The sequence below is a fragment of the Bombyx mori genome, chromosome 10 (assembly GCF_030269925.1).
Source record: "Bombyx mori chromosome 10, ASM3026992v2".
Taxonomy (NCBI): Eukaryota; Metazoa; Arthropoda; class Insecta; order Lepidoptera; family Bombycidae; genus Bombyx; species Bombyx mori.
Genome location: NC_085116.1, coordinates 3061666 through 3085775, shown reverse-complemented (window position 1 = coordinate 3085775; position 24110 = coordinate 3061666). Strand labels below are relative to the sequence as shown.

General features: G+C 36.9%; 2 protein-coding genes across 7 annotated transcripts in view; both read left to right on the top strand.

Annotated features, from left to right (window-relative positions):
• Positions 1–24110, top strand: part of LOC110385588 (uncharacterized) — a 933915-nt gene that overhangs the window by 542010 nt on the left and 367795 nt on the right. The gene's annotated exons all lie outside the window — the stretch shown is intronic.
• Positions 1–24110, top strand: part of LOC101741169 (E3 ubiquitin-protein ligase HECW2) — a 112838-nt gene that overhangs the window by 39016 nt on the left and 49712 nt on the right. For 5 of the 6 annotated variants that reach the window (XM_062670384.1, XM_062670383.1, XM_062670382.1 and 2 more), the window contains 7 exons: positions 1531–1632; positions 2000–4132; positions 4211–4355; positions 5862–6045; positions 6970–7155; positions 9786–9875; positions 10773–10933. In XM_062670384.1, coding sequence (XP_062526368.1) covers positions 1531–1632; positions 2000–4132; positions 4211–4355; positions 5862–6045; positions 6970–7155; positions 9786–9875; positions 10773–10933 — 3001 coding nt within the window. Of the gene's footprint in view, positions 1–1530; positions 1633–1999; positions 4133–4210; positions 4356–5861; positions 6046–6969; positions 7156–8291; positions 8415–9785; positions 9876–10772; positions 10934–24110 lie in introns of all 6 variants that reach the window. The other variant, XM_038013547.2, reaches the window with a different exon arrangement.

Below are 24110 nucleotides of genomic sequence, written 5' to 3'. Positions count from 1 at the left end.
ATACAAATTAAGTGAAATCTGCGATTGATTTACGCCTAGGCCCGTGAGGTCCGGACCTAGGGCGGCATGATTTGAGGGGCGGAAAATACTTTAGAAATGCCAAAATTTCAGAGACGAAAAAAGGTATTGTCTCTTTTAAAAATTAACTTAAATTATTTTTTATAAAAAAATATAAAGTAATTTTAAATTTAAAAAAAAAAAAAATTGCTTTAAAATTAATAAAATTTAAAGACGGCTCGATAAACAGGGCCTAGGGCGACAGCACGCTATAATTTAATTAAAACGCTATAATTCAGTATCTACTTTAGAAATGCCAAAATTTCAGAGACGAAAAAAGGTACAGTCTCTTTTAAAAATTAACTTAAATTATTTTTTATAAAAAAATATAAAGTAATTTTAAATTTAAAAAAAAAAAAAATTGCTTTAAAATTAATAAAATTTAAAGACGGCTCGATAAACAGGGCCTAGGGCGACAGCACGCCTGAATCCATCATTGAGTAAAATACCGTCATCACGACAGAAGCGACAAACAACTAATTCAAAACCAAGTTCAATTGTCACCTCGTCTTACTTGATCGTAAAATCTTGACCACTTCCACGAGTCGTAAACATTTGCAATCATTCGCATTGTATTGTAAATTGAATACGCTCGAAGTAATGTATTTAACCCAGCTCGTTCCGAATTTAACGTGTTCTTAAATACGGTGTTCGCGTGTGGCATCGCCAATCTGATTTCGATATTGAATACAACGCTTCCGTTTAGTTGGAACACGAACTACATTCAAAATGTGGTGGTAATGGATGTGCGGTCGAACCAATCTGCCGCGTCGCCTTTACGTTCTCATGTTTTCTCAATTAACAGAAAATTCGGTGGGTCCGATCATTTCGCATGAGATGCGAGGATGACTCCCGCATCCGGTGATTACGTCCGTCGCGGCGAACGCATAATTTGTGATGCGCTTCGAAGTATAAACGAGCTGCGTTCATATTTCGTTAGTCCGTGAGAGAGAAAAAAAAACCAGACTTACAATGCAATTTCGGTGTTTGTTTTGTTTTCCTGTCGGTTCCTTGCACCTGCCTAACTTTTGTATTTCATGCGGGTTCTGTATTCGAGTCGTCGATGCATTAGCTTAAAAAAAGTTCAAATCTTTTTGGTTTGGCGTTGCCCTTTTTTGATCTCCACTTTTTGTGCGAATTACGAATCAATTTAAATAATAATGTGCATAAAGTTTAAAGTAACGATGTGTTTAAAACACGACAAAATAAATCGACTCGCGTACGAGCCTCTAGTTCCGAGAAATGCATATCTCGATTAAGAAGACTCACAATGAAACAATAATTATCATTCGAAATGATTCCTACGATAAGTTAGTCACGTGTTTGTTTTCATTTCCGTTGCGATTGTAACATGTAAGAGTTCTTGTTTCAGTTACAAGAAACGTGCGCGTTGTACATTAATTGCACGCGATAATTAAATAATGATCGTCCGCAATGAATGCAATTAGGTGATGTGAGCGTTTGTTGTTGCAGAGACGTCGGAGCCGGTCAGCGTGGTCGGGCGCGTGCCGGCCAGCGGATGTGCCAGCGGCGACATAATGTGGCTTCTTAATGAGCCCAATCAGCCTTATGAAGGTAACTGTCCATCTCAATATTGAATAGTTTCGACAACTGAGTTCTAGCATATATTTTGTTTTTACCAAACTAATCCACAATAATTCAAGTATTCCTTAAAATCCTCAATATTGTTTTGTTTGTTTGAATATAAGTTCTCATTGCTAGATAAATATCTAAAACAAATAAAGGCGAGGTTAAATTTTAAATGTATATTAATTATTTAATGCCTCGCGAAAACACTGTGCCATATTACGCGTTCTAATTTAGATTCAGAAATACAGTAATAAATTATATTTGAGAGTTGAAATATAATAATATTTATTTGTTTATTGATTGTTAAACTTTTATTGTCCGGCTATTAATATAAAGCGTTTTCATGTTTCAGATTGCGAACAACTGTTATGCTTCCGGTACTACAATGGTGAGGGCGAAGAATGCACGGCGGAGTCATCAACACTGCCGCCGCGTTTTAAAGTTGACCTCAAGAATCTCCCGAATCGACTCAAAGAGGGCATGTCCAGAAAACGAAGCGGCGACCAAGTCTCGCCCTTCTCCTATAACAATGAGAGCTTTGAGATGAACTCAGAAAGTCCTCGAGTGGAGTTCGTGGCAGGCACGAGCCACGATATCGGACACCTCAGCGAGAACGTCGATAAATGCTCAATTAGTCCTTTAGAAAATAACGGGAACAATCTCGTACAAACAAAATGTGATCCTAGTAAAACCCTAGCTAATAGTTTAAGTAAAGAATCTCAAAATATGAGTAGTGAATCTCAGAGTGCTATAGATTGTAGTAAACCAACGACGTCGGGTGTTAAAAAGAAGTGTCCGCCGCCTGTTGATACGGGGGGCGGTCAGTCCGTCAATGGAATGAAAAAGAATAAATCGAATTGTGGCTTCGAATCGCCAACCTCGCCCGGCACCGAGTACTATAAAATTTGGTCACCAAAGAATCCCTGTAAAATTATGAAGTTTGTCTATGATGCAGAAAGTGCGAACGTGCCAAGCGACGCGGAAAAGTCACCGGTTCCACCTTTACCACCGAGACAATCACATAAACCGTTGGAGAGAATGCACGCGTTATCACCTCCCCAAGTGCCTAGACATAGAAAACCCAAACGGCTGACGAAACCAGAAGATGCCTTCACATTTGAACTGATCGATACGGACGAGCAGTTTTTTACAGACAACAATATTGCTAATTCTGCGACCATGCAGGCCGATATTAATGACTTTAAGCCTGGAGAATTTTATTCAGCTAATCAGACAGCTATGTCCTCGACGACCAGTTTCTGGCGTGGAGGACCAAACGTCGCACCCCTCGCGACCCCTGAAACAGACGGCAGCTTGTGTGAGTCTACTGTTTCCTCTATGAAATTAGCCAAGATGAATGAAGAAAAGAAACTCAAGCAGACGAAAGAAATACCCGAAGAGTCACCCGGAGTTAGTATGAATAAAGTTTTATTTATAAAAGATATAGGGCCTGACAATTATATAACGACGACTTTTGTTAGAAAAGATAAAGTCTCGCCACCCACCGATGTCGTCGACGGTGTTAGCGGAGTGTTCAGTCATACAGCATCCGGAGAAAAATTGCAAAATAGTTTTCTAAATGAAATAACCAACCATACTGAATTCGAAGACGATAACAGAAATCAAATAGAAGAAAAGGAAATAGTTACAAAACGACATAAGCCGTTGACGAGGCAAAACTCTGGTAGGGCGAACACCCCAACTATGATGACCGCTTTCCTAAACTCGTCCCACATCGATGTTCCTAACAAAGAGACTGATAACAGCAGTTCGAATGCAGCGAGTTCTTGTAACTCTTCACATTCTAATTCACCCGTAGATGACGTAAACAAATCGTTCCCAAGTGTCGGAACATTGTTGATGAATCGAAAATACTCAGGCGACAGTTGTACCCCAAAACATTCTAGCTTACCTCGACACTTACTAAAGAGTCTGGGAGGGGAGGGAACCCCCAAACATTCCCCTCACAAAACTGCGGTCTCAAAAAGCAACGCTGAAAGTCCTGTGCGTCCTCACCCAAGGGTTCTAACTAGAGTGGCTGCGTTGGCTGCTTCTGCTGTACCGCAATGTCCGCCTACTCCAACACATCACGCCAGAAGACCCAGGCCCTTACCGCCCTCGGACTTACACCCGCCTCCGGTACAAAACAACGAGAGCAGACTACATGACAATTTTGAAATGGTCGAATTTACAAATGAATTAAGAACTTCGGAGATTCGATCGCCTAATCTTGAATTCGTGAATAGTAATCACTTCACGATAGTTCATGCTGGGCCACCTGAAGACGTAGTGCTTAGGCGACCACGGCTAGAAGACAATGATGACAATGACAACGCTGTTGCCTCGCCCACTCCTCTGAGACACATGGCAGGAATTAGACTCCCTTCGATTCCCGAAAGAGCTTCACGGCAAATGGCGCTAACGGGAGATTTTCCTGCTAATATGATAGGTGGTATCATTGAATGTGAAGAGCCTTTACCTCCAGGTATACCAGTTTAATTTTCAGAACCTTACATAAAATTTGCTTCGTCCATATTCTAATCGATTTAACATCTATTTTCAGGCTGGGAAGCCCGCATGGATAGCCATGGAAGAGTATTCTACATTGACCACGTAAACAGGACTACCACGTGGCAAAGACCCGGGGTCAATGGCACGACTCCTAGGTCACCTGCACCTGAAGTACAAAGAAGACAACTAGACCGAAGGTATTCTATATTTGAATCCATTGAATTGTTTGAACACTAAAAAATTCGATTTCCTATGTAATGCACGCCATGTAACACAAACAAAAACAGTTGACGTGTGGCGCGCGCGATTTCGGTCCACAGCTGGAGGCGTCCGTTATATCCCTTGGCTTTAAGTTGGGAAATATTTAACTTGTTAAAATGATACGTATTCATTGTTAGTTGAAAATGATTTTCGGCTTAAGTTGGAACACTCGTTTATTCTGAACTTCGGGTACTTAGAAATAAAAATATATGTGATGTACTTGTAAAAATCTATTCCTCTGTTTAAGCAGGACTTTTTGGCGGGAACGCGAGGAGTGAAGTTGTGTGATTTGTTTTATTTTGTCTATTTAGTGTTTCTTCGGGTTTAAATGTGTAATAACGGTGCTTTATTAACTGTTTAATATCTATGAAAGTGCACAAATGTGGGAAAATGAAGCAAAGCCGCTGAACGTAACTTCTCGGGATCCTCCAAAAAGTTCACTGAAAAAATCTAAGTAAATGACCACCATTTTACTGAGATTATATTTCATCGCATACCTATCATCTCATCTCATTTCATTTAATTTCATCCCAGTTGATTAATGTCTCAAATTAATCATCTTCATTTCATTACACTGCATAATATCATTTTTCATAAAATTATGAATATAAATTAAAGACATGACTTAAAGGTCTTAGTTACCAGATCATAAAATCCCTTAAAAAAAATCTGTTTAAGCAGATCCACGCGAGTCATCGATTATATTAAAAATCCACATACTTTACATTTTGTTCCATAACACTGTCGTTTGTCATTGACGTAATTGAAATATGGTTGGTCTGTTACTGGTAGTAGGACCTCTTAGGACCTATTTTGCCTATATTTGCCTAATTCTGCCGTGAAGCAGTAATGCGTTTCGGTTTGAAGGGTGGGGTAGCCGTTGTAACTGTACTGAGACCTTAGATCTCTTATCTCAAGGTGGGTGGCGGCATTTACGTTGTAGGTGTCTATCGGCTCCTGTAACCACTTTACACCAGGTGGGCCGTGACCTCGTCCATTTATATATTATTGTCTGTAAAGTCGGTTTACTGACGATAGTTGAACGTGACAACGTCATAAGAAAATACTAATGGAATGGTTTCATTTTTCAATTATCGCAATTATCGTTGCCATAAACAATTAACACCACATTCACTTTTCACTGAACTTCATACTTGACGAAAACATGTAAATGTATTATTGTAAATAGAACGCCTCAGAGCGAGGTAACGCCGCATGAGTCTTGTTTTTTCGTGCGTGCAGCCGGCTCCATCGAATTATAAGACGCTGTCACGTCAAAAACATATTAAATACTTTGGCGTTAGTAAAATTTTTTAGTACCTACAATTTGAATAATCTAAACTTCCAATTAATTTGTATTTTAATTCTCGCGTCGCTATGGTTGTTCTTCTAAAAGGCAATGAAATGTCCATCTATTAATTTAGTTAACATAAAATTGGCAGGTATCAGTCGATACGGCGCACGATGACCCGCACTCAGCTGTCGGAGGAGGAGCTGTCTCCTCCCCCCGCGCTGCCCGCCCTCCCCGCGGCCCCGGGCACGTCCCGCGCCGAACCGCACGCGCCTCACCCCGCCGCGGACTTCCTGGCCCGACCCGACTTCTACTCCATACTGCATATGAATCAGGTATGCGACGTGTATAATCCCCATGACTACAATACAGTCAGTGTAGGGACACAGTTTAGTAGCGTATGCGGTTTTGTACATCGCTTGCATTAGTCAGTCGTACATAGCCCACCCGACACGTCAGACACTTGTGATGTGACAGACAATATACGGAGTAAAATCGGAACTAACTTGTTTTATTTATAAAGGGCGGTTAAAAGGGTGTTAAACCCTTTACAACACATCAGCAACCGTATAGTATTTACATCGCACCAGTAACCATACAGTGGTGACCTCGACGTGATTTGAACACGCAATACAGTCAGATTGAGGGGAATAGTAACTAGAGTTACAATAGGGACAAATCTAGGGTGGCACAATACTTTTGTTCAGTTGTTAGATTTAACTTTGTTGAACTGAAAATTACTTTTATTTAGTGTTTAAGAATATTAAATAGTTTAATTCAGTCATCAAAGTACAAAACTCATTAAAAATATTAAAAAGTTAATTACCTAAAGTTAGGTACCTACCTAACAAAAATAGTGCCAGTCCTATCGAAAAACTCTATTGTCCCCATATGTAATCTAATTCACCCCAAAACCAAGGTGAATCGGGTCAAGCTAGTTTTTTCTGGTTTTGTGTATATTTTGTAATGAACTATGTATAATAACGTATCGTATATAAAAATGTAGGCCTCCAAAACCATTTTAATCTCAATTTTATTGGTATTAAGAAAAGGGTTCCGATTCCCCCCAATCTACGGTACTGAATGGCACTACTAAGCCTGTTTTATATACGTAAAATAGTAATTTACTTATAGTCTTTAAACTTTTTACTCGTTAAATAATTATACGGGAACGAATCTTTAAAAACAATGGAAATCAATACGGCAAAAATTATTATGTATCTTCACCCGTTGTTAATAAGGTTATTTTTCAATTACAGGAAGCATCGGTCCTTTACAACTGTAACTCAACCCTGAAGCACATGATCTCGAAGATTCGCCGGGACACGTCTTCATTTGAACGCTACCAACACAACAGGGACCTCGTGGCTCTGGTCAATATGTTCAGCGAGACCGACCGGGACCTCCCGCTGGGATGGGACACGAAACTAGACAGGAATGGCAAGGTGACTTTTGCTTTTTTCATTCCAGTCAATAGATCTGTATTTATCGTGAGAAAGAGAAAAAAAAATTGTAACACTTCTTGCGGGAAAGGGACAGAACATTTCCTCGAAATACTCTCCAAACTGGTGGTAGGACCTCTTATGAGTCCGCGCGGGTAGGTACCACCACCCTGCCTATTTCAGCCGTGAAGCAGTAATGCGTTTCGGTTTGAAGGGTGGGGCAGCCGTTGTAACTATACTTGAGACTTTAGAACTTATATCTCACGGTGGGTGGGTCATTTACGTCGTAGATGTCTATGGGCTCTAGTAACCGCTTAACACCAGGTGGGCTGTGAGCTCGTCTGCCCATCTAAGCAATAAAAAAAATCTGTTTATATCCTAGAACAAGTTCTAAATTCATTTGTTTTATCGCATTAAATTTAAATATAGTATATGAAGTATTTGTTCGTTAAAATAAACGCGACTTCAGTCAACCAAGACATTGTTAAATGTGAAATACATATACCATCGAATTAATCTTTGAGTTTGAGTGAATTTTTTACCTCTTATCGTGGTACGTGGACTTGGATGCATTGGTAACATGAAAACGCGAGACAAAAAAATATGTTTTCTATTTTAAATTGACTTTTTGGCGGGAACGCGAGTGAAGTTGTGTCAATTATTTTATTTTGTCTATTTGGTGTTTCTTCAGGTTTAAATGTGTAATAACGGTGGTTTATTAACTGTTTAATATCTGTGAAAGTGCACAAATGTGGGAAAATAAAACAAAGCCGCTGGACGTAACTTCTCGAGATCCTCCAAAAAGTCCACTGAAAAAGTCTCCGTAAATAAACACCGTTTTACTGAGATTATATTTCATCCCATATCATCTCATTTCATTTCACTTCATTTTTCATATATAAGAAAGTGATAGTGCAGTTTTCATGTCAGTGTTCAGTGTCATTAAAATTAAAACAAGACTTGACTTAAAGGTCTTAGTTACCAGGTCATAAAATCCCTTAAAAAAACTACTTTAAATTCGCATTAAAATTGTTGTAATTGTTTTTTTTTGTGTTCAAAATCGCGTGCAATTCGATTATAATGCTGTGTGGTCTCTGAACGGTGAAGTCTGATTGTGCGAATGTGTTACTGGGACGCAGCGCTTCTTCGTGGACCACGTGATGCGGCGCACGACGTTCATGGACCCTCGTCTGCCGCGCCCGCCCCCCGCCGGCCCCTTCTCCCCCCTGCTCCGCCAGCGCCGGGCGAACCTACACGAGCAGGTGGCGTCTTGTGCCTCTGGAATATGCCTCTTTACTTTATGTACATACTGGTTTTGTAGACGAGAATAAATGGGGTTCAGTGTTAGTTGTGATGTTACTTAGACAATTCCTTTGAGATTTCGATTACGTAATCTTGGAATTGCTCAATAAAAATAAATCGTTCGATTTACAGTATGTCGAGTCTCGGATTAATAAGACACGTGTTCAGTTAAGTGACTAAAGTATATTAGGATTACAACCTAACGCGCTATCGACAGCCCGACAATCCCAAGTCTTATATAGCATCACTGCAATATAATTATTGCTAACACATACATATTAATAGTTACTATGGAGATATTTGTGGTCCCTACAAGTACATTAAGCGGCGAAAGGTTTTTTAACCTTCACACTAGAAAGAGATTTTTCGGCTATTCTGTATGCTTAGTGCGAATTTTTTAACGTTCTCGATAGCGTAAAAGTTAATCCAATGTTGTATGCAGTTGGAACAGCGCCCCTAGCGGCAAACGTAGGCAAACGATCCCATTCCATACAAATATGAGCTAACTTTTACGCTATCGAGAACGCTAAAAAACTCGCACTAAACACACTGAGCTCTGTAGTGGCGTCTTTGTCTTTAATACAAGTGTAATGTTTTGTCACTATCACAGAGATGCTTCACAAAGTATAGAACTTATCCGCTAACGAACTGAATAATTATTACGTTAATTACATTATTTAAATTACTTTAAATTGAAATTTTTTTAAAGATTAAAAGGAATACATTCGAATACTGAACCCCCTTCTCTTCGTTCGTATTTTTGACACAGCTCTAGTAGTTTCCTAGTAGTTTTTTGTGTGTACTTTGAAATTAGATGGCGTTGTTTTGTAGTTTTTTTTGTCTTTCTATATCGCATGGTTTGTTTCGCTGACGTTTAGTTGGTTTCATAGCTTTGTTTTTTTGTTTGTTTTTTGTTTTTGTTTGTATATTTTTACTTGCGTAGTAGTAAATTCTTTTTCAAGCTGACTGGTTTTGTGGAAAGTCGTTTTTGATCTTACATGTTATATAGATTTAAAAAAAAAACTGTAGCTGAATTTTTTTTTTGTTAACCCTTCTACTTAGCTTTAAAATATGATCTATTAATGGGCATTGATTAAAAAAAAGTAAGGTAAGATTTTAATTTAAGAAACTAACTTAAATATTCAATGTAGGTAGTTTTTTTTTATGAAATTAAAATCGATGTTATTCCTCCATCATGGAAGTCATTCGCGAACATGTGTAATTGTATTTCGAACATTCGAACATCGGCATAGTCGCATCACTTGATACGAATATACGCTATTAAATGGATAAATTTCGATGAATATGTTCTAAAGCTATTTTATTTCCAGGCGCCGACACCCCCTCCCAGACCTCCAGTATCGGCGGCAGACGCGCATCTACACTCCCAGCCTGAAATACCAATAGCTTACAACGATAAGGTAGTTATTGAAATGTACCGTATTGTTGATTATGTTGATTATTATATTTTATCAATATGAACATGACTCATGTTAACCTGTCGCTGCAAACAATCAATTTAGAAATGATGAATAGAAAGCCTTTCGAAAGATTTCGATGAGGGTAGTTTGTAATAACGCAATATGAAGCACGTTGTTGTGATTGAAACTGGATGAAATACTAAAAACTATTATAAAAAGAGAGATATATTTTTACATGATATAGCCTGCGAGAGAATGAGACGCATGTCACTTGCATGTACATTCGTAGTTAGTATGGAGGGTTAAGGTAAGGAGAACCGTCTCATATGGGAGAAGCTTGAAAAAGTGTCCCACTTTCAGCACTAAATAACAGTTCAAAGATCCTCCAGAATGGCGCTAGTTTAGGCACAGGGTATGATATGAATTCAGCCACTGGGCAAGTAATCACTGAATTGAGCAGTGGTTAACTGATTGAAGTATGCTGAGTTAGGAAATTTAATATATTTAATAACTAGAGTAGTTAGTGACAGTGTAATATACAAGACCACACATATTTACGTAGTCCAAACTAATTTCGTCAATATAACGTAAAATCATTGCTATGGTAAAACGTGGAGACATCGATTGCATTTCCTTATCAGCTTTAAATAAAATACTTTTTATGATTTTGTAGTGCTTACAGTTCTTTTGTCCTTCTTTATTTCTCTATCTTATTCTAATAACTTTCAGCGCCTTTTTTTAAATTTACCCGGTTGCTACTGTAGCGCCACCCTTATTTAGCAGATTTTAACGGACACTTTTCACACACGGAGACGATCCTCCTTACTTCTACTCTCTATGGTAGCTAGAACAGAGCAAAGACCGTGCGGCGGGCTCCTAACGCCATCTCTGGTCCAGGTGGTGGCGTTCCTGCGGCAGCCGAACATCATGTCCATACTGCGTGAGCGCTGCGGCGGCTGCGGCGCGGCGTTGCGCGACAAGGTCAATGCCGTGCGGCTGGACGGAGGCGCCGCGCTGGCGCGCTACCAACACGACGTGCAGCTCACCTGCATGCTCAGGTCAGTGCCCACGCGTCGCTCTAAGATCCTAATTACAAAATTATATATGGGAGATGTAATAAGGTAATGTCGTATAGTGACAGTAACGGTAGGCAGCGGCTTGGCTCTGCTCCTGGCATTGCTGAGGTCCATGGGCGACGGTAACCACTCACCATCAGGTGGGCCATATGTTCGTCTATCTACAAGGGAAATAAAAAAAAATAGTGACCAACCACGTTGTTATTTTCAAGATTTTTATTACAAGTTGTTATACCTTCACCGCGGAAGTCAATCAAAAAAAAATTCTTAAATATCCTATCAACATTTCCATGTTATAACATTTTAAGTGTGTCTAAAAGCAGCGCTGCATATTCTTCTAGTACATGCTTTATGCTGTGGATCCGGTTAGCTTGTTATATTTTTAACCAACTACTGCGTTTCATGTAGGGCAATTAGTACGGCAAATTTGATATCAGATGGACAGCACCAATCAAACCCTCAAGGAAAAGGACACTTAGTTTGAAATAAATTACAACGCCATCTCTTGACAGTATTATTATATTAGTTATAAATTTAAAGGAGAGATGGCGATACTTTCATCAGATAATACAATTGAAAATTTCATAAAATTAAATGTTGAACATTATACCGACTATTTTGTGTTGACTGTAATATACTGATGCTAGTAAATAATAAGAATTTTCTGGTAATCGCTTCTTTTTGACAAATCTAATTTATAAGATGTCTCGATTAAAAACGTGTATGCATACTAAATAGAAAACATACAAATTGCATTATTACTAAAAATATCAATTAAGCTATTTTTTTTTTGTTTAAACTATAAATACAATTGTTAAATACAAATTAATTGAAATGAATAAGATGGTGGTGTACCTCAAATTTGTTATAATATTAATAATAGTCGCCATCGTTGGTAAAATTATGTAGACTGTTAGACTTTTGTTTGTTAAGAACGAAAAATGTAATGTTTACTACAACTAGTTTACTACTACAAATAATAAATAATACATTGATTCTGTAGAAAAGAGCTATACGTGCTATTTATAAAATGCACTCAAGGGAATCCCTGGGAAAAATTTAAAGAAATTAAAGCTCTCAATATGCCATTCCAATAAATTTTTAAAATTTGATGTATGTTCATAAACATATTGAGGAGATTCCTAAAAAGTTTGACATACATAATAGAAATACTAGGAACAAATACAAGCTTGATGTGCCGATGAGTAGGTTACATAAGATACGAAATTCATTCGGGTGTTTGTCTGTGCGCCTGTACAACAAAATCCCACAAGATGTTGAGAACCTACATATACATAAGTTTAAGAAAACTATTAAAGAACATCTGTGCAATAAAGCTTACTATAAAGTCAATGATTATGTAGAAGATTGCACAAAGTGGGAATGAGTTGCTCGCTCCGGTCATTTCAATATTGCGATAATTGTACGTTAAACTTGTAAAAATGAATATTTAAAAAAAAACTAATATTTCTAAAAAAAAAGACATGCCCGCTGAGTTTCTTGTCAGTTCTTCTCAGGACGGAGGCTATTTTTTGTGAATTGGCGGTAGGTAGTTCTTTTTGACGTTCAACAAGTTCGTTCGTTTATATTGAATAAAAAAAATTGACTTGACTTGAATAGCATGAGTAAGTTAAAATAAATATATTAAAAACGGACGAAAAGAAGAAAATTAAAATGTTTTTTAATGCTGCTTATCCTGGTCAGAATATTAGATTTAAGTAATAAAGCTATGAACATTATCGTCAGTTTTTGATATGCATGCAAATTTTGAAATTTATTTGACCTTTTGAAATTAGTAGAATGCTTCCGTTATATAAACAGACAAATGCGGTAAAACTAAAGCAGTACAACTAAAAAAAGAAGTTTATAAATCAAGTACTTACCGTGATGGATAAATTTCTTTTACTCTTCTAAAAAGTGTAACAGTAGCTTTAATAATGTCTACTACCCGCGAACACCGAAGAAAGTTTCCTTACCTAAAGTCATTAGCGTTTGGCGTACAAACATCGCTAGATATTATTATACTAAACTTCGAAATTCTGTTCAACTGACAACTCAATAAATACAATAATGAGGTTATCACATAATTAATGATTAACTGAATTGTTGACACTAATCCAAATACGGAGTGTGTTAAAAACATAGACCTATATAGTAGGGACACGACATATTGTTCTATACGTACAATTGCTTATATAAATAGCACCCATTTTGAAGGCACATACATAAACATATATCTATCTCGTTCTTACTCAGCACTTTAACTCGCAGGAAAACAATATAACAGTATTTCAGTGCGTACATAAAATGAAACATGAATATACGTAAATATCTCCGTCTCCGTCTAATGAGGCCGAAAATCCGCCATGTTTAGCGCGCCAAATGTCATTTTCACGTCAGTTCGGCCGTCTGTTTTGGGTTGTACATTATTTATTGACTTTGATATCGATTTAATATGATTGATTATATAAAATTTCATAATTTATCATGCTTAAAACATACAAAAATAATAATTAAAACGTATTTTATAGGATCTCAAGAAAGTCGATGCCCTAAAACTATTATCTATATGTATTTAAATTCATTATGGAGCCCTCATCCGAAAAATCCATTTTTCGGTCGGAATCTATTGATCATGACACTAATCATAAATACCACTTTAAAATATGTCATCAAAACATATTTAGACATTCTGTTTAGATATTTCGGGAAAAAGGCTACCGACAAAATCTCTTCGGAACCTTTTAAATAAAATAGTTTTATTCCGCAGTGAGTATAACACTATTGTAAATTTGTTAAATATTTAATAATTAAGTGATTTTAGAGAGGAAGTCACAAGGAATGACGTTTGTAATTAATGAATAAATGTTCTGTAGGTGTTTTATTTTTCACGCGGTCCCTTGATAAGTTTAAAATTTGAATCACTCTCAAGCGAAAGTGATTCAAATGGTGCGGCGCACCTTCCTTGGGGTGCGCTGCGGTAGTATGTTACGGACTTTAGAGTCAGCAAAACAATTAAAATAGATTGTTATAGTCTAAGAAAAACACGTACTCAAAATACGATAACATTTAGCATGCTAGTAATGGGCTGATGGCTTTGAACTACGCCATATCTTTATGTTTTGCGACAAATGACAACTTTATAAAATCAGTGTAGCAACTTTTAAAAATCATCATATCGCTTACTTGGCAAATTCGAAGGACGAACTTGTCTTAGATTTCACCCATCTAAATCATATCATATTTGCACATAACAATATACCTACTTACTTCCCATTAAAGTATAAATTCTACAAATAAATAATACTCAACAATATTTAAAATAAAATGAGCCAAGAACGTTTATCGATAAAACCTGATAACATTGAAATCTTTTGTACAGCACTAAAGCCGCCATGTTTTGTGGCCAGATGACGTCACAGTGGCACGAAATTTTGGTTGACGTTTCATTTCCATAGGTTTCCTACTTCATTGGTTAAAAACGACCATTATATTAATAAAAAACTTCAGAGGTGTCAAGGGACACCCGGATGGAACGAAGTTCCTTTCGATTAATTAGTGAAGGAATTGTAATTTTTTTTTTAAGTTATAATAATAAATTACGGCATTATGAAGAAGAAAAAAACAATACTATGAACTAAATTACTATTGTTGAAACGCTATCTCGAGAAACTGTACTCATTACGCGGACCAATCGGATACGAGCAATGTCACGCGATAAGCGCCTACACGTTGATTGGTCAGAATGACGGATCTAAAAAGTGTCGTGACAACTTTTCGTAAGAATTTTTTCCGTCTAGTCCCCTTTCACAACGCGCGTTATGGAACTTCGTTCCAAAAATGCATTGTTCGTACAATCGTTGTCATGTGTTTATGAAAATTTGACTTATAATTTGCTGTTGTTAATATACTAGAATTAAAAATACCGTATGCCCTAGATTCATACTTTAAATGGTTAGAAACAGCTTTATAGATTAAACTGGATCATACATTGTTACTATTTGTACAGTAAACTGCTTTATTTTCGTTCATAAATTTGCGGAAGCTAATGAGGAAATTGTATCTATTGTTATGCTATTCAAAAGTTAAATTGCCTATCTGCGACCATTGGGAAAGGACTAAAAATGGCTGGTTTAATTGAGCATTATACACAATTTGTCTATGACGTATCAACACAGTAGTTTTAAGTTTTTAGAAACAAGATTCTTGATTATACATACTACTATTTAACCCCTCCTGTTGATCATTGCTTTTATAACAGCGCCTTAATATCGGGAATCCATTGAATGTGAAAATCGTTCTAAAAACTTTTTAAACCGCTGTCTGTAATATAAGCAGCCGTGAAAGTTTAAAATAAAACGTAGAGTGCTTCTGTTTATAATAGGATTGATGTTGCTGGAACTCATTAGTTATGCCTCGACATATTATTCTTGGACTCTTGGCAGAGCGGTCATGATCATAGTTTCGTGTGGTGGTGCATTTCACTAGACGTCGCCATTCCTCGCGTACCGCGGTCTTTCTTGTGCACTCGTTGACGGGACCGTGTAGAGTTGCCTTTATTTGTTCAGTCTGTAATAACGGTGATCTGCCGCGCGGTCGTATACTCCTTGTCCTGCCCGACATACACGATATATTATTAGGTATACTAAAAAGCTAATTTTATAGGAAAGTAAAATCTGAATTGTCGGTTTTTTTCTTTTTCCTACCTATGCTGATAGCCTTCAGAGGCTATTTCAGCTTCGCTCTAACGTGTAGGTGAGCTCACGGGGCTCAAACCGGGAGTGTTGCTAACACTGGCCCTAGCAAGAGCAGCGCTTCGCAGAATCTACCACCGAATCGGAAACGCGACCCACTGAGAAGATCCGGCGAGAATCTCAGTGGGCTGTGTCTATGGGTTAATTTACTCGTCGAGCTCTTCGTCGCAAGCGACGGATTGAGCGAGGACGTTGACCGGTAATTGTCGTAATGTTTAAGAGTCACTATTAACGCTACGAACGGCAATTAATTATTTAAAAAAAAGCCTTATAAACTGTACTAAAATATTTTCTACTTCCGTATCTAATGGTGGTTTTTTTTTATTATTTCCTCGTAGACCATAATCCGACTTTAAGATTTTTTGATTTATCGCACCAGGTCATGCGTGGCGCACGTACACGCACAGCGAATGTCCGTTTTTGTTCTTAAATTAATTTTTTTAAACAATTTGAACGTTTTTTTTTAATTAATAGTTCGCAAGCCCTGAACCAGATCTCGTGTAGGAAATTAAGGCTGCCTTTTAATAATACGATCAGGCTTTACGCAATTTTAATTGTTTTTGCTATTGAGTTAAGATGTAATTTTGTAGTTTGTGTATAATGCTATAATTCAACGCTTGTTTGATTGGGTTTATGGTAGATTCCTATAATGAATGCGCTTTCGAAATCGTTAACACTGATACTCGACAGAATGAGTTACATCAAGAAAATGTATTTTTCATTTTTAATTTCTTTTTTATTAAGCTTCGTGTATTCGTATACCTTAGCGGATTACCTAAGGCAATTTCTATCAGTGAAAAAAGGTGCCGTAGAAGAAATAATGGCCGGTGCATTAAAACATAAATTAAACACATAAGGTGTTTCACGGTGTTTCTCGAGCGCTATGACATGTCCTTCTTCAAACGAGGCTTGCGGAGAGTACTTCACGGTAGGCAGCGGCTTGGCTCTGGTCCTGGCATTGCTCCCGGCCATGAGCGACGGTAAACAATTACCATCGGGTGTGCCGTATGCTCGTCTGTCTACAAAGGCAAAAAGAAATATGCATTGAATAAAATTAATAATTAAAAATTATGTTCATTATTAAAATAAAGCAGTTCGAAGTTGTGATGTCTGCAATCCAGGGGAGCGTTTATTGTGGACAGTAAAACCAAAATACTTCATAAGTCGTTTGCGAATCGATATGTGTGAACTTGGATGCTTTCTTTCACTATCTAGTGAGCTGAATCAATTCGCAAGTGAATTGCCTCAGGAGTCCCTCGGGAATCAATGGAAATGATAGTCGAGACAAAATAGCCTTACGTGAGTCCTTAATAAACTGACCGTAACATCATGAATTTGAGATATAGCAATTGCATTGAATAGCATTGACATTTTTTTTTAAATAACTGCCCGTATGCGTTGTATAATATACTATTAATGAATGCATCTCATTTATTCGTAACTAAACGAAAACTAAAATCGATTTTTGAAACATTAGCAGCAGCTATGTTGTCAAATTAGACACAGCGCTGCACTAATTTTGCTACATTTTTTTTTACAAAAAAAAGGATAATGTGAAGAAGACTAGAGATAAAAAAGTTTCAAGATTGTTTTGTCGATCGCGATAATTATAATGTGAACATTGTTACTGGTTTGGTATAATAATGCACAAATTCGAGAGTGGTAAACTCTTTTTTACAGATGAGTAGGTCGCAAAGGTAACCCGTACATAGTCTTTCTCAGTTAATTCCAAATTATATTAGCGATTGATCGCAACCGCACTATTGACATTGTCAAAACGGACGTCCAAACATGAGCAAAACATTACAAGATAACACAAGATAACCAACTACACCTAATTGGGTATGTTCGGCTATCTACGAAAAAAAAAAACTATTATATCGGCTGTAAAAATAACGTTCCCTGTGCCGATCCGCTAATAAACTACAAATTCGAATCAAATAGAAAATATTATTCATTTACTAAACTAATCAGAAATACTAGTACTTTTCGTAAGTTCATAGTTAGTGATACCGTGTAGTGACCAAACATTGACCCCGCGCGAATCTTGTAACCAATGTGCTTAGTGCGAGTTTTGTAACGTTCTCAATATGAAGTAACTTTTACGCTATCGAAAACGTTAAACGACTCGCACTAGGCCCCCTGATTGTATTCCTTTATTCTTTATTGTTCACACAGTTAATATTACAGTCATTGCGATAAGATATAAAAATGGCGAGCTTAACTCAACAATTGAGTTTTCTACCAGCTAACCGTTCTTAACGAAGGAAGCTTTAAATGAAAAAATTAAAAAAATGAGTGGGTAGAAGAATACAATCTAATCAATTTACAATTTACAATCTAAACAATAACAATAATAAAAATAAAAAAAGCACTAATACATAATATATCAGACTACATATTATATACATACACACATAAATAACTGTCATCCAAAATAATTAGCAAAAATCAATATATTTAGTGCCAACACAACAGTCACACAAATCACAAAAGTTGGTATCACAAAAGCTACCTAGTATATTATTTTTTAGTTTTCAGAAGTTTTTTCGGACCTAAACTTGTTATATCATATGCCAAAACTGGTAGAACTGGTAGAAGGCACATCAGATTGACAACTGTAATTAGAATTTACGATTAGTTCTCGATGACAAAGTAGTTGCGTGAAATACGAGTATATACTGTACCTTTAAGGTAGATAATCTAGTATTTGCATGTGTAAATACACGGATTTAATTTGCATGTACTTTACGCTATCTTTAATTTGATATTCATTCGGGTTCTTTGTGCGGAATAATCTCGATCCTATCCGAAGGAATGTTCCTTTGTACATATGAATTTGTTTACCGTTTGCTGTAATACTTTTGTTGTAAGTAAATGTAATAACTTGAAATATATTACACGTTTCTTTGTTGAATACAAAAATATTACACATAATTGAATGAAAATAAACGTTATGTTGAACAGAAAAACAGTTGAATTCTTCATCAAATACGAATTTACTCGACTAATAAAATAATACAATTCTTACTCGTCTATTTAGTGTACGCAATGGATACAAATTGCTATTGGCAATTAGATCAGTAAGCGTAAAAAATATACTTGAATGGATAGTTTTGAATGAGTATATGCGAGAGAATAGCGTCAGTGCAGAGATTTTATTTTAAACGGCTATCAGAGCCCATAGACATCAACAACATAAATATCGTCATGCACCTTGAGACACGAGCTCTAAGTCTCAGCTTTATAGTACGGCTGCCTCATCCTTCAAACCGAAATGTATTACTGCTTCACGGTAGGAATAGCCAGGGCGGCGCGGCGGTGCCTTCTCGTGCGGTAGGCCCGCACGAGAAGGCAAGACTTCCTTCGGTAAATTCACATAAGATAGGCCTGAATGGAATAAGAGGACATTCTCCGCCGACCGAGGGAGTGCTCTGAGGAATTGTTCGAGATGATGCTGTCATCTCGTTTTTACCATCGCACCGCCCGCCACCGGAGTAGAGTTCATCCATACTACCTGGAGCCACTGCGGTCATCCACAGTGCATTTCCAGAGGTCTTTTTTGCCACGTACCATCCGGCTATGGAATGAGCTCCCCTCCACGGTGTTTCCCGAGCGCTATGACATGTCCTTCTTCAAACGAGGCTTGTGGAGAGTATTAAGCGGTAGGCAGCGGCTTAGCTCTGCCCCTGGCATTGCTGAAGTCCATGGGCGACGGTAACCACTCACCATCAGGTGGGCCGTGTGCTCGTCTGCCTACAATGGCAATAAAAAATATCCCCATAGTATCCCCCAATAGTGAGATAAGAGCGAGAAGAAAAGATCTGTAAGCGGAATAAAAAAGCCTCAAGGCTTAATTCCCTGTTAGAATGTAAAGAATCCCATTTGTGATGGACGTGTTTTGAGCTGCCACCGGCAAGTACTACTGCCCTGCTATTTCTGCGCTTAAACGATCTCTCTCATAAACACCAGTTATAAATCAAAGTATCAAAGCTCTTCGATTTCCGTGGAGTTTTCCGCGTTCGTAATTCTGTGCCAAATAATCAAAATAAACTGAAGTTACATTCAGACGTGACTATTTTAAGCTCTCTATTTATTTATTCGAGCTCACGGCTGTGACAGCAAGGAACTCTTCAAACTGTTATCTCGACTATAGTTTGACTGAAATTTCATTTGAATTTGAACCTTATTGAATTTAATTTATCTGCCTCACTATCACTGGTTACTATTACTGGTGGTAGGACGTCTTGTGAGTCCGCGCGGGTAGGTACCACCAGCCTTACCTATTTCTGCCGGGAAGTAGTAATAGGTTTTGATTTGAAGGATCGGGTAGCCGTTGGACTGGTAATTGAGACCTTAGAACTTATGTCTCGTGGTCGGTGGCGACATTTACGGTACAGATGTCTATGGACCGGGTAATCACTTAACAACAGGTAGGCCGTGAGTTTAGATTTGTGAAGAATCGGGCAGCCGTTGGACTGTAAAAATGGAGACCTTAGAACTCATGTCTCGAGGTAGGTGGCGACATTTACGTTGTAGATGTCTATGACCCGGTAAAGATTTAACACCAGATAAGCCGAGAGCTTGTCCACACATCTATGTAATGAAAAAAAAAATAATCAAAGATTATAAATTCTGAACTATTTATATAGCTAATTTCTGATCATCCTCAAGCTACAATGTCTTTCGTCTTGATACCGTCCAAAACTCGTCCGTAATTAATTTCTATAAGATACTTTTATGACCGTCTATTATTTTATTTATCCAGTGAAGCGATCATGCGTCGTATGCACTTCGCAGTATGTCCCGATAATTTTATGGTTCCGACATGTTTGTTATTCTAAAAGATTTTGTATCAACGTCGGATGCGCGACGAGCATTTGTTAATAGAAACGTTTTGAGGTTCGCGTGTGAAAACGCACTTATAATTCGCAATTAGATTGATTACCTCGGCGCACTTCTGGCATGATTCACCTTAATCTGTGTACAATCGCATGCACTTACAACCGTGGGTATAGTAAATTAACTCCTTGTATAGAATAATTTGCATAAAAAAATGGTCTGGGATGATTTAAAAAACCCGCTGTCGTGTATAGTAAAGATATATTTATATGAAAATTTGAATAAGGTTCATTACTTGTTGGCAAATAATTGATGCGCATATGTCGAGCTAGCACAGTATTTAGTATAGTAAATCAATACCAAGATGCATCTATGTAAAGGAATGTCTAAACTGAATCTCAATTATGAGAACATTTACTTCTGAGATATTTCCAGTTTGAAATAGTCATAATACGGATCACAGATGCAAAGTTCTAAAAAAATTTGTTCATGAATATAACGAATTAATTTATTATTGATCAGGTTTGTAGGTAAAATTTTTGAATTTGTTATATTATAACATTAATTTATTCTTATCATTTCGTCAATATAACTAAAAAAAAAATCACTAAAAATAAATCCTAAAACTGGGGAAAAATATTTTTGTCCTTGACTAAGAAACAAATAAATCGGAACTAAATATACACATTTCGTTTAGTCATTTGCGTTAATAGATTTTGTAACAAATGTTAGTTTAATTTGTCGGTCGAATGGGTAATCAGTCGGATCTAGCGTTGTTGTGATGGACTCTGTTTCGAAATGTTCTAATAATACAAATGTAATGATAGATACTTGTTTTTTTTTTACGTTTGACGTAAACTACATATTGTGTGAACATCGTTGTCGGATCGGATTTACTTACGCACTGTTTCCAAGGGAAATTTCGCCACTGCTTGCTCCAAAGATTTTTAAGAGACTCACTCTGTCGCCGTGTCGTTTAGAGCTTGCCGTGTCTTCTAAAACTGACCATAATTCGAAGTCGAAAACCGAAAGTAATTTTTAAAATAATATACGTGTTCCAGATTCAAAATAATTAAAAAGTTGAAAAAAGTTTTTATGTAACAGTATTTATGGCCAGACTAGTTATATTCTCCATAGAGTTTCATAAGGAATTCAGTTCCATAAGGCGCGTTTACTTACTTGGATGCCTTTTTTGTCCGTGACAACTTCATAAGAGATCAATTCCGAATTTCCTTGGAAGATAGACAATGTTTTAAATAATATTCTTCTTCTTCGGATTTTCATCGATGACAAAAAAAAGCAGGAAATAATTTGGGCCTCTTTTTTTCGCATGTTTTATTAAACTTAAGATGTACCTAATTGCGGAGTACATACACCATAAAAAGTTCCATAGATTACCAATTAAATACCATAGATTAGACAGTCTAGTGTCTAAAAGCAGATCAAAACTGTGATCCACGGCGCTATTCAATGGAAAAACGTATATTTTTAGAAAGAAAGTATCCCAATTATATCCTAGAAATATTTCTAAAACGTATTCAATCCAGATACCATTATAATTAACTTTAGAAGGCGTTGAAATGACCGTGCCTCAGTGATGCAAAATTCATCGAAAAGTTCGTATACATTGTCCACTATTTATTATGTAGGCATCGCCGACCATTTGTCGTGCCATTATAACATGAAAAAAAGAAACAACATTATCATCGTCGACCACATTATACAAACGGAGATAGCATGTTTCATTTTTTACAAGTTGACACGCGAACGCCGGATACATGCAAACAATGACAACACCAGGTACTAGGTAAAGATGGAATAATTATCGTTAACAGATATCTAGAATAATAATTATCTGTCGCCTTGACATCTCTAATGACTGTTATTAGATAGGTAATATTATTAATCCGGAAGGTAGTTTTATCGCCTAGAGTGTTAAGTGTTTCCACAAACATAGGTATATCTATTTGGAACTTGCCTTTTTACCTACCTGCGTTAAATATTCGATTGTCCCAGGCTTGGTATAAGTTTATCATGGTATAAGTTTATAAGTGTATCTTCTGTCTATTACTATTACTATTCAATGTTAATCTATAAAATTGAATACAGATACATAAATGAATAATTTAATATAAAATGCATTACCAACTTATTTGTTTAGCGTAGGTACATGAACAAAGTCGCGGGCACAGCTAGTAACTGAATAAATTTTATTAGAAATTGCTACGATGAATTATCTTTTTTATCACTCCAGGAAGTCTAGATTAAGAAATTCAGAAATAATTGAAATAAGTCATCACAATAATTAACCTTAACTACTATTTTTTTTTATTTAAGGAGAGAAAGGCTATTTAACATAAGTGACATATCGCTTAATACGCGACATTAATATCTTTGTAATTAAAGGTGCGTTTTATTTGGTATTAGCATCAACAGTTTGATGATTTTAATTGATCTTCAATAAAGTTTACTCCATTGAAACAGCTGATATTTTTTTTCTGATTTGATTTTTTTTTCCAAATGTTGAACTTTAAATGGCACTCCTGTAAAGTTGCCTAAACCTTTCACCCGTCGATATATTGTTTGAAATGCATCACACACAAGCGAACGAATGTAAACTTCACATATCCTAATCACAGCTTAACATTATACGGACAAAAAGATAATAGCACCGAAATTAATTCGATTTTGAGGGCCGAACTCCCAACATGCATGAGTATTAGACAATAATACATTTCGTCCGTAATTCGTATGAAAGTTCGTGCCTCACCATTGATAGCTGACCTTCCCACACAAACACTACTGATAATGAGCAGGTGCGTGGAACTTTGTAATTGCCTGAACAACGACGATGTCTGTGAAATATTACTTTTGTGATAGACGAAAAAAAAAAACATGTAATTGATAGTGTATTTTGACGGAATGTATATTTAAATTGAATCTTCGTAGTGAAGTTTGGTTGTAGTGCTTTTTTAAAAACCTCACGCAGCTTACATAAGTATATGTAACGAATGATAATGATCCAATTTATGGTATTGCGCATCAAAATATTTCGATTTCGATTCTGTAATAGGAACCTGTCTTGTTTATTTCAATCAGATATATATTATTTTTTGGTACAATAATTAATTCAGTTAGTAATAAGTAAAGCATGAAAGAGGAGTGCATGCGGCAGAGATGCGAATGTTGAGATGGATGTGTGGAGTGGCAAGAATGGACAAGATAAAGAATGAGTATATCAGAGGAAGTGCGAAAGTAGCCCCGGTAATCAACAAATTAAAGAGCGGACGGTTAGCGTGGTGTGGACATGTGATGCGTAGAGAGGAGATAGATGCATGTGACTAGGAGATGTATGGATATGGTAGTGCAAGGTAGAGGGAGGAGGAAGAGGTCAACCGAAGAATACATGGATGGAGTGTGTGAATGATAATATGAGACAGAGAAGAGTTAGTGTTGAGATGACGGCTGATAGAACAGAATGGAACAGAAACATTAGATGTGCCGACCCCAACTAGTGGGATAAGGTGGAGAAAAAGAAGACAATAATAATTATTTCAGTTTGT